The 10417-nt window shown below is 55.2% G+C and overlaps 1 protein-coding gene across 1 annotated transcript; it reads left to right on the top strand.

Annotated features, from left to right (window-relative positions):
- Positions 1 to 590: 590 nt before the first annotated feature.
- LOC122945120 (nudix hydrolase 24, chloroplastic-like) lies at positions 591 to 8343 on the top strand. Its single transcript, XM_044304005.1, has 8 exons — positions 591 to 800; positions 882 to 1117; positions 2196 to 2259; positions 2376 to 2503; positions 4639 to 4757; positions 5141 to 5273; positions 5352 to 5448; positions 7789 to 8343. Exons 1-8 carry the CDS (start codon positions 731 to 733, stop codon positions 7833 to 7835), a joined length of 894 nt encoding a protein of 297 aa, XP_044159940.1. The 5' UTR covers positions 591 to 730; the 3' UTR covers positions 7836 to 8343.
- Positions 8344 to 10417: the final 2074 nt, after the last annotated feature.

Raw genomic sequence — 10417 nt, forward strand, 5'->3', positions numbered from 1 at the left:
GGAGCAGACTACAGTTGGAGTGGACTGTGTTACCTCCTGTGAAGCTGCTACAGTTGGAGTGGACTGTGTTACCGCCTGTGGAGCAGACTACAGTTGGAGTGGACTGTGTGTGTTACCTCCTGTGGAGCAGACTACATTTGGAGTGGACCGTGTTACCTCCTGTGGAGCGGCTGCAGTTGGAGTGGACTGTGTTACCTCCTGTGGAGCAGACTATAGTTGGAGTGGACTGTGTTACCTCCTGTGGGGCAGACTACAGTTGGAGTGGACTGTGTTACCTCCTGTGGAGCAGACTACAGTTGGAGTGGACTGTGTGTGTTACCTCCTGTGGAGCAGACTACATTTGGAGTGGACCGTGTTACCTCCTGTGGAGCGGCTGCAGTTGGAGTGGACTGTGTTACCTCCTGTGGAGCAGACTACAGTTGGAGTGGACTGTGTTACCTCCTGTGGAGCAGACTACAGTTGGAGTGGACTGTGTTACCTCCTGTGGGGCAGACTACAGTTGGAGTGGACTGTGTTACCTCCTGTGGAGCAGACTACAGTTGGAGTGGACTGTGTTACCTCCTGCGGAGCAGACTACAGTTGGAGTGGACTGTGTTACCTCCTGTGGAGCGGCTACAGTTGGAGTGGACTGTGTTACCTCCTGTGGAGCAGACTACAGTTGGAGTGGACTGTGTTACCGCCTGTGGAGCAGACTACAGTTGGAGTGGACTGTGTTACGTCCTGTATATCTATGGCGTTAGCCGTGTGGTCTGAGCGGGTCCTGGAGCTGCTGCTGAAAATGAACAACATGCAGCATGCAGGTAGGGTGTCGTGTGTTTAAGCCCCGTGTACACTACATGTCACTCCCCCTGCGTTCTTTGTAAGATTTTCTTCTTCTGCAGGTTGTCTCCCATTCTGCGTCCAGGGACAGCGGGTCGGCTGGGTGACGCAGCCAGTGGCACAGGTTCTCCTGCAGAGTTCTGACATTTTCACATTATATAAAGAGGACTCCGGAGCCCGGCTGGAGCTGAGTGATCGGCTGCGCACCCCCCATGAGCGGACGCGGGCCGTGCAGGAGGTGATGGAGGGGCTCAGAGGTCGGGGAGCCTTCCCCTGTCTCCAGGAATGGAGGGACGAGGTAAGAACACAAAATCCCCCCCCCCCATATCCCAGCAACCGGTCATGGTCTAGTGTCTGTAAGTCTTGCCGGTCATGGTCTAGTGTCTGTACGTCTTGCCGGTCATGGTCTAGTGTCTGTACGTCTTGCCGGTCATGGTCTAGTGTCTGTACGTCTTGCCGGTCATGGTCTAGTGTCTGTACGTCTTGCCGGTCATGGTCTAGTGTCTGTACGTCTTGCCGGTCATGGTCTAGTGTCTGTACGTCTTACCGGTCATGGTCTAGTGTCTGTACGTCTTGCCGGTCATGGTCTAGTGTCTGTACGTCTTGCCGGTCATGGTCTAGTGTCTGTACGTCTTGCCGGTCATGGTCTAGTGTCTGTACGTCTTGCCGGTCATGGTCTAGTGTCTGTACGTCTTGCCGATCATGGTCTAGTGTCTGTACGTCTTGCCGGTCATGGTCTAGTGTCTGTACGTCTTGCCGGTCATGGTCTAGTGTCTGTACGTCTTGCCGGTCATGGTCTAGTGTCTGTACGTCTTGCCGGTCATGGTCTAGTGTCTGTACGTCTTGCCGGTCATGGTCTAGTGTCTGTACGTCTTGCCGGTCATGGTCTAGTGTCTGTACGTCTTGCCGGTCATGGTCCCGTGTCTGTACGTCTTGCCAGTCATGGTCCTCACATCTGCACTCTGTCTGCCTTCCATGTATTGTAGTTTATTGCTCCCTGTTATCAGCTCAGACAGACTGTAGTGTTTGGTAAGAGTGACAGGAAATGCAAAAACCTCCCTGCTCCCCATGATAACTACTGATCTCCAGTGCTGCACATCTCTGATACCTCCGCTGTACTGTAATAAGATGGGACCGATATCAGCCGCTCCTCTTATAACGCTGCTGTTCTATTATATGATGGTGACTTTATGGTTACTGGCCCTTTAAGTCAACATTTCCTGCTGCATGTAATTGACGTGTAGTGTGTGACTCCTGTGTAATCAGTCTTTCTTCACGCCATTGTTGAGCAGCGTTGTATGATGTGTGTGTGTGGTCACATGTTCTGTCATAGTATAATTGGTGTGACGTGATTCTCTTTCCTCTCTCTTCCACAGCTGTACGATGTGAAGACTTTCTTCTCGGATCCTCCTCTTCTCAGCATGGAGCGAGCAGCCACACGTGAGTCATAAGATCACTGTAACACATGGTGGTGCCCTGGGCCCAGGAGCTTGCACTCTATTTGCACAGGGTCTCTGTATATGATAGGACTATTATTGTTTCATCCTTCCCTCCAGCTCTCCTCGGGGTCTCCCGTTGTGGCGTCCATGTGAACGGCTTTCTACGCAGAGGTGCCAACATTTTTATGTGGATTGCACGACGTTCGTTAACCAAACCCAACTACCCTGGAAAGCTGGACCATTTGGTGAGGGGTTCTGGGAGAGCTGGACCATTTGGTGAGGGGTTCTGGGAGAGCTGGACCATTTGGTGAGGGGTTCTGGGAGAGCTGGAGTATCTGGTCAGGGGTTCTGGGAGAGCCGGAGCATCTGGTCAGTAGTTCTGGGAGAGCTGGAGCATCTTATCAGGGGTTCTGGGAGAGCCGGAGCATCTGGTCAGGGGTTCTGGGAGAGCCGGAGCGTCCGGTGAGGGGTTTTGGGAGAGCTGGACCATCCGGTGAGGGGTTTTGGGAGAGCTGGACCATCTGGTCAGGGGTTCTGGGAGAGCCGGAGCATCTGGTCAGGGGTTCTGGGAGAGCCGGAGCATCTGGTCAGGGGTTCTGGGAGAGCCGGAGCATCTGGTCAGTAGTTCTGGGAGAGCCGGAGCATCTGGTCAGGGGTTCTGGGAGAGCCGGAGCATCTGGTCAGTGGTTCTGGGAGAGCCGGAGCATCTGGTCAGGGGTTCTGGGAGAGCCGGAGCGTCCGGTGAGGGGTTCTGGGAGAGCTGGACCATCTGGTCAGGGGTTCTGGGAGAGCCGGAGCATCTGGTCAGGGGTTCTGGGAGATCTGGAGCATCTGGTCAGGGGTTCTGGGAGAGCCGGAGCGTCCGGTGAGGGGTTCTGGGAGAGCCGGAGCGTCCGGTGAGGGGTTTTGGGAGAGCTGGACCATCTGGTCAGGGGTTCTGTAAGGTCTGGACCATCTGGTCAGAGTTCCTGGCTGCGCCGGAGCGTTTGGTCAGGAGTTCTTGTAGAGCTGGACCATCTGTTGAGGGGTTCTGGGAGAGACAGAGCGTCCAGTCAGGGGTCCTGGCAGCGCCAAAGCGTCTGGTCAGGGGTTCTGGGAAAGCTGGAGCATCTGGTCAGAGGTTGTGGGAGAGCTGGATCATCTTGTGAAGGTGTTGTGGGAGAGCCGGAGCGTTTGGTCAGGGGTTCTGTCACGATCATATTGGTGTTTGGCCGTGACGCGGTTGCCGTGCAGGCTGGTTGCCAGAGGCAACGTGTAGTTTGTGGTTTGCACGTGCACTTCCCCTTTAAGGTGTGCCTCCCTGCTGTTTGGTGAGCAAGGGGTTAATCTTCTGGCTAGTGGAGATTAAGGTGTTTCCTGGGTGTGGCCGCAAGCTTGATATAAACCTGTGACTTGCTGGCTGGGGGCAGTTGTACTACAGCCTTACTTGGTGTTGGAGCTCTGCTCCTTGCCTGGGTGTTCCAGCCCAGTCCTTGAGGGCCACCTTATGGAACATAAATGTACCCTCCATGTACCTTTACCCTCACTTGTTGTATGTGTGGTGTGGGTTTATGTTCTGGGTGTGTGTAGCGTTTTGTTGGTTGTTACATGTCTGGGCTTTTGCTGGTCCCTGCATGTATGCTATACGTCACCCGGTATGTTGATACCTCCGTGAGGGGACTGGTTTTTCCGGAGGGGTGAACCATAAGTCTGTATGCAGTGCTGCCTGGGGCTGCCGTGCTCCTTGCGGCATGGGGCCCAGGCAGTATCAGGAGTGCTAGATACCTGTGTGTGGTGTTGTCTGTAAGGTCTCCTGTTTGGTGTGTGGGCACCTGTACTTATGCTCGGGTTCCAGTTGTGGTGGCTGCGGCAGGTAAGTGTGTTTCTGGTGTTCTTACCTGCCGACTCTGTTGCTGTATTCAGTCGTCCACTTTTCCCTGCAGCTAGGCCCGTGGAGACTCTGGTTCATCCGTGTCTTGGATGAACCTGGTTGTCTCTATTCCCTGTCTCCTAACCATAGGGATATTCAGGGATTTCAGGGTTCTGAGGTTCCAGTGTATGGGCCCTCCTACCTTAAGGGTCGGCTCATACAGTTAGGAGAACAGGGCCAGATTTAGGGATGCTATAGGAGGTGACCAGCTCCCTTTTCTTGGCAGCCTGGTCTAGCTGCTACCCATATCCTTTTAACATTGTATGGTGGGGGGTTTCCTCCACTCGCCACCGTGACAGGTTCTGGGAGAGCCGGAGCGTCTGGTCAGGGGTTGTGAGAAAGCTGGGTGATGCCCAATATGGTCTCCTTTACAGATCTGACTGATCAGAGTGTTAATTAAAGGGGAACTCCTCTGTCTATAAGTGACTGGATATAAGGCTGATACACTGCTACGTTGTGTCTCTTCAACAGGCGGCCGGAGGAATCGCTGCAGGGTCCGGCGTGTGGGAGACCCTCCTAAAGGAGTGTACAGAAGAGGCGTGTATCCCCGAATCCCTTGCATCCAAAGCCAGACCAGCCGGGACTGTAAGGTGAGCTCCAGTAAATGTCTTCAGTGTAAAGCACCTTGAAACTGGAAGCCACCATGTGCCCCACACTGATATCTAAGATATTTGGCCTGATGGAGCGGTTTCTTTTCTACTAGCATTTCCTTTTATTCAATGTAAAATTGTCTATGCAGGGGTGATGTCAGCACCCATGGCGGTGCCCACAACCTATCTGCTGCTCCTGGGTCCAATGATGATGTCTGCACCCTTCTCCGTCTGAGCTACTGGGCACACATGTATCACATTGCTTCTATGGCACATGTATTGTGACAGTAACGTAATAGATGGCATCTTCTGGTGCCATTGTACATCTGAGGTCAGCATGTCTTGCCCGGTCCTTGGTAACCACTGTCCCTCTTCCCTCACAGCTATGCCTATGAGAAGAAGGATGCCCTGTACCTGGAGCGCCAGTTTGTCTTTGACCTGGAGGTTCCTGAGTCCTTCCAGCCTCATGTGGGGGACGGAGAGGTACAGGAGTTTTATCTGTGGCCCCTGGACAAGGTGGGTAACACTGTGGCCCCTCAGTGTCAGTAGAGTATGGACTTTCTCCATGTGACAGGTCATTGTATTGCCCTGCAGGTGAGAGATGCTATCGCCACCCAGGAGTTTAAACCCAACTGTGCTTTGGTCGTACTGGATTTCCTCATCCGGAATGGGCACATTCAGCCAGACGACGGTAATGGATGAGAGCATTAAAGGGGTTGTCTCATCATGGACAATGGGGGCATAATGGGACCCACACCTATATTGAGAACGGAGCTCCGCAACTATAAAACAATGTAGGGAATATCCTAGCATCATGCCCCCATTGTCTATGATGAGACAACCCCTTTAATTGTGTGTGAGCTGAATGGAGGCGCTGCAGCAGTGTACACCCTATGGCAGTGTCTGGCTGGTTAATTAGGGTTAAACAGCTGCTCTTTATTTTATGCCCATAGTTTTAAAATAACTTTATCAGGTCATATCTCTGGGCCGCATCTTAGGGTATGGGTAGAGGAGTGGGCCGTACCTGGAGGCAGCGGGGGAAGGGGGTAGAGGAGTGGGCAGCACCTGAAGGCTAGGGGGGGGGGGGGGGGGGGGGGGGTTGTTAAGAGGGTAGAGGAGTGGGCCGTACCTGGAGGCTGGGAGGGGAAGGGTTAGAGGAGTGGGCCGTACCTGGAGGCAGCGGGGGAAGGGGGTAGAGGAGTGGGCAGCACCTGGAGGCTGGGGGGTTTAAGAGGGTAGAGGAGTGGGCCGTACCTGGAGGCAGCGGGGGAAGGGGGTAGAGGAGTGGGCAGCACCTGGAGGCTGGGGGGGGTTTAAGAGGGTAGAGGAGTGGGCCGTACCTGGAGGCTGGGAGGGGAAGGGTTAGAGGAGTGGGCCGTACCTGGAGGCAGCGGGGGAAGGGGGTAGAGGAGTGGGCCGTACCTGGAGGCTGGGAGGGGAAGGGTTAGAGGAGTGGCCGTACCTGGAGGCAGCGGGGGAAGGGGGTAGAGGAGTGGGCAGCACCTGGAGGCTGGGGGGGGGTTTAAGAGGGTAGAGGAGTGGGCCGTACCTGGAGGCTGGGAGGGGAAGGGTTAGAGGAGTGGGCCGTACCTGGAGGCAGCGGGGGAAGGGGGTAGAGGAGTGGGCCGTACCTGGAGGCTGGGAGGGGAAGGGTTAGAGGAGTGGGCCGTACCTGGAGGCAGCGGGGGAAGGGGGTAGAGGAGTGGGCAGCACCTGGAGGCTGGGGGGGGTTAAGAGGGTAGAGGAGTGGGCCGTACCTGGAGGCTGGGAGGGGAAGGGTTAGAGGAGTGGGCCGTACCTGGAGGCAGCGGGGGAAGGGGGTAGAGGAGTGGGCAGCACCTGGAGGCTGGGGGGTTTAAGAGGGTAGAGGAGTGGGCCGTACCTGGAGGCAGCGGGGGAAGGGGGTAGAGGAGTGGGCAGCACCTGGAGGCTGGGGGGGGTTTAAGAGGGTAGAGGAGTGGGCCGTACCTGGAGGCTGGGAGGGGAAGGGTTAGAGGAGTGGGCCGTACCTGGAGGCAGCGGGGGAAGGGGGTAGAGGAGTGGGCCGTACCTGGAGGCTGGGAGGGGAAGGGTTAGAGGAGTGGCCGTACCTGGAGGCAGCGGGGGAAGGGGGTAGAGGAGTGGGCAGCACCTGGAGGCTGGGGGGGGGTTTAAGAGGGTAGAGGAGTGGGCCGTACCTGGAGGCTGGGAGGGGAAGGGTTAGAGGAGTGGGCCGTACCTGGAGGCAGCGGGGGAAGGGGGTAGAGGAGTGGGCCGTACCTGGAGGCTGGGAGGGGAAGGGTTAGAGGAGTGGGCCGTACCTGGAGGCAGCGGGGGAAGGGGGTAGAGGAGTGGGCAGCACCTGGAGGCTGGGGGGGGTTAAGAGGGTAGAGGAGTGGGCCGTACCTGGAGGCTGGGCGGGGAAGGGTTAGAGGAGTGGGCCGTACCTGGAGGCTGGGAGGGGAAGGGTTAGAGGAGTGGGCCATACCTGGAGGCTGGAAGGGGAAGGGTTAGAGGAGTGGGCCATACCTGGAGGCTGGAAGGGGAAGGGTTAGAGGAGTGGGCCGTACCTGGAGGCTGGAAGGGGAAGGGTTAGAGGAGTGGGCTGTACCTGGAGGCTGGGAGGGGAAGGGTTAGAGGAGTGGGCCATACCTGGAGGCTGGGAGGGGAAGGAGGTAGAGGACTGGGCTGTACCTGGGGGAAGGGGGTAGAGGAGTGGGCTGTACCTGGAGGCTGGGGGGAAGGGGGTAGAGGAGTGGGCCGTACCTGGGGGTAGAGGAGTGGGCCGTACCTGGGGGTAGAGGAGTGGGCCGTACCTGGGGGTAGAGGAGTGGGCCGTACCTGGGGGAAGGGGGTAGAGGACTGGGCCGTACCTGGGGTCCAGAAGGCGGAGAGTAGCGAAGTGGTAGATGTATAGGAGTGGGCTGCATCCAGGGGTTGTGGAAATGGTAGAAGAGTGGGTTATACCTGAGGGCGGGGGAGATGGTAGAGGAGCCGTGGCTGGAGTTTTGGGGTGGAGAACATTAGTTATATTTTCCTTTTCTTCTTTCAGAAAAGTTTTACACCAAGTTTGTGGAAAATCTGCACAGACCGCTGTGATGTCACAGGAGAGCGCCATAATCCGATGCCGTGATGTCACATGACTGACCTGCAATCTGATGCCGTGATGTCACATGACTGACCTGCAATCTGATGCCGTGATGTCACATGACGGACCTGCAATCTGATGCCGTGATGTCACATGACGGACCTGCAATCTGATGCCGTGATGTCACATGACTGACCTGCAATCTGATGCCGTGATGTCACATGACTGACCTACAATCTGATGCCGTGATGTCACATGACTGACCTACAATCTGATGCCGTGATGTCACATGACTTGAATATGACTTGAATAGTGCTCTTAAATAGTTCAATTTACTTATCCCAAAAATAAGCCCTCATATGGTTATATGAATGGAAAATTTAAAAAAGTTATGGCTTTTGGAACCTTACGATTAAAAAATGAAAATTGGCCCCGTACTATATACTCCGAAAACAATACAAACAATGAAGAACTTTCAAAAAGGGACTGAGAATAAATATAAAAATGTCTACATTAAAACTGTAACCGGCTCTGTTCTGTCACACGGCCAAACGGGGGCTGTGGCTGGTCTGGGGTTTGGCTGGTTAGGTGGCGGCACAATATGTAAATTATTGCTGTTGTGGCTGAAAACTTACCTTTAGTCCTTGCATCTTAAAACTACATATGAAGAGAACCTCGTGGCGTAGCAGGTGACCGGCAGCTGGATCCAACCAACTGTTAAAAGAGGAGAGAAAAACAGTCACGGTGCATTTATCACTGAGACCAGGACCCCCTAAGGGGGGCATAAAAAAAGAATGGTTTCCCTATTCTACTACATACTACTTCCATAGAGGGAGGGACTGTAGTAGCAGTAACTTGGCCAGGAGCATGTTCAGCTTCTGCTCTGCTGGATGAGTGCACGCGTATTATTACCTCGGTGATCGATTGCTGTCAAAACAAGTAACAAAGAGGAAGAGAAGCATCAGGAGTAATATGTGGCATTGAAGTCCATGGGAAGGAATGACGGCTCCCTTCTGCTGCCGTTGATGAGCCCTGACTGCTGGTGGGAGATGCAGCAGTTCCTTTGGAAGGACCAGGCAAATGTCTGTTGGTCATAGTGTACAGTAACTGTACCAGCAATGTATGAAGAGTCACAATAGTGGCCCTGGACCAGACTGGTGAGGGTGGCAACAGCACGAGGAGTCAACATAGTGGCCCCCGGAACAGTGTGGTGAGGGTGGCAACAGCATGAAGCGTCACAATAGTGGCCCCGGAACAGTGTGGTGAGGGTGGCAACAGCACGAGGAGTCAACATAGTGGCCCTGGACCAGACTGGTGAGGGTGGCAACAGCACGAGGAGTCAACATAGTGGCCCCCGGAACAGTGTGGTGAGGGTGGCAACAGCATGAAGCGTCACAATAGTGGCCCCCGGAACAGTGTGGTGAGGGTGGCAACAGCATGAAGCGTCACAATAGTGGCCCCCGGAACAGTGTGGTGAGGGTGGCAACTGTATGAAGAGTCACAATAGTGGCCCCGGAACAGTGTGGTGAGGGTGGCAACAGCGTGAAGAGTCACATGGAATGGAACTGCCATTCGAGGGTGCATATCTTTGTTCAAGATGTGAGCAAATTACCCGTTTGGAATCACAAATCGAGTCTCTAAACGGGCAGGTTGCAACACTGAGAGGCATTGACAATTTGCAAAAGAGTTTGCTTCTCACCGAGCCTGCGCTCTTTGGGGTAGATGAGGGGGAGGGTGACAGAGAGGAGGCTGAGGAAAGTGAGGTAGCTAGCTGGGTAACAGTTAGAAAGCGGGGTAGAGGGAAGAGTGCAGGGAGGCTAGCCCTGATCTGACACAAGGTTGGCAGATGAGGGGGATGTCAGTCCAGGGACAGCACTGCCGCAGCCGGACCCTTCCTCTGCCAGTCAGGGGAATGTCAGCTCCGGTAAGCAGGGGCCCAGGAGAGCAGGGCAGACGGGTTCTGGTAGTGGGAGACTCCATTATTAGGGGAACAGATAGGGCGATCTGTCACAAAGACCGTGATCGCCGAACAGTGCGCTGTCTTCCTAGCGCTAGAGTTCGACACATGACGGATCAGGATGACAGATTACTGGAGGGGCTGGAGAAGATCCAGCGGTCATGGTCCATATCGGAACCAATGACCAAGTTAGTGGTAGGTGGGGAGGTGGCAGGGTATTGAACCACAGACAGACGAGTGGTTGCTGCCGGTGAGCCTCAAGCCCGGCCTGGTGGTGTGTGATAATGGGCGAAATCTCGTTGCAGCTCTGGGACTAGCCAGTTTGACGCACATCCCTTGCCTGGCGCATGTGCTGAATTTGGTGGTGCAGAAGTTCATTCACAACTACCCCGACATGTCAGAGCTGCTGCATAAAGTGCGGGCCGTCTGTTCGCGCTTCCGGCGTTCACATCCTGCCGCTGCTCGCCTGTCTGCGCTACAGCGTAACTTCGGCCTTCCCGCTCACCGCCTCATATGCGACGTGCCCACCAGGTGGAACTCCACCTTGCACATGCTGGACAGACTGTGCGAGCAGCAGCAGGCCATAGTGGAGTTTCAGCTGCAGCACGCACGGGTCAGTCACACTGCGGAACAGCA

The sequence above is a fragment of the Bufo gargarizans genome, chromosome 1 (genome assembly GCF_014858855.1).
Source record: "Bufo gargarizans isolate SCDJY-AF-19 chromosome 1, ASM1485885v1, whole genome shotgun sequence".
NCBI lineage: Eukaryota > Metazoa > Chordata > Amphibia > Anura > Bufonidae > Bufo > Bufo gargarizans.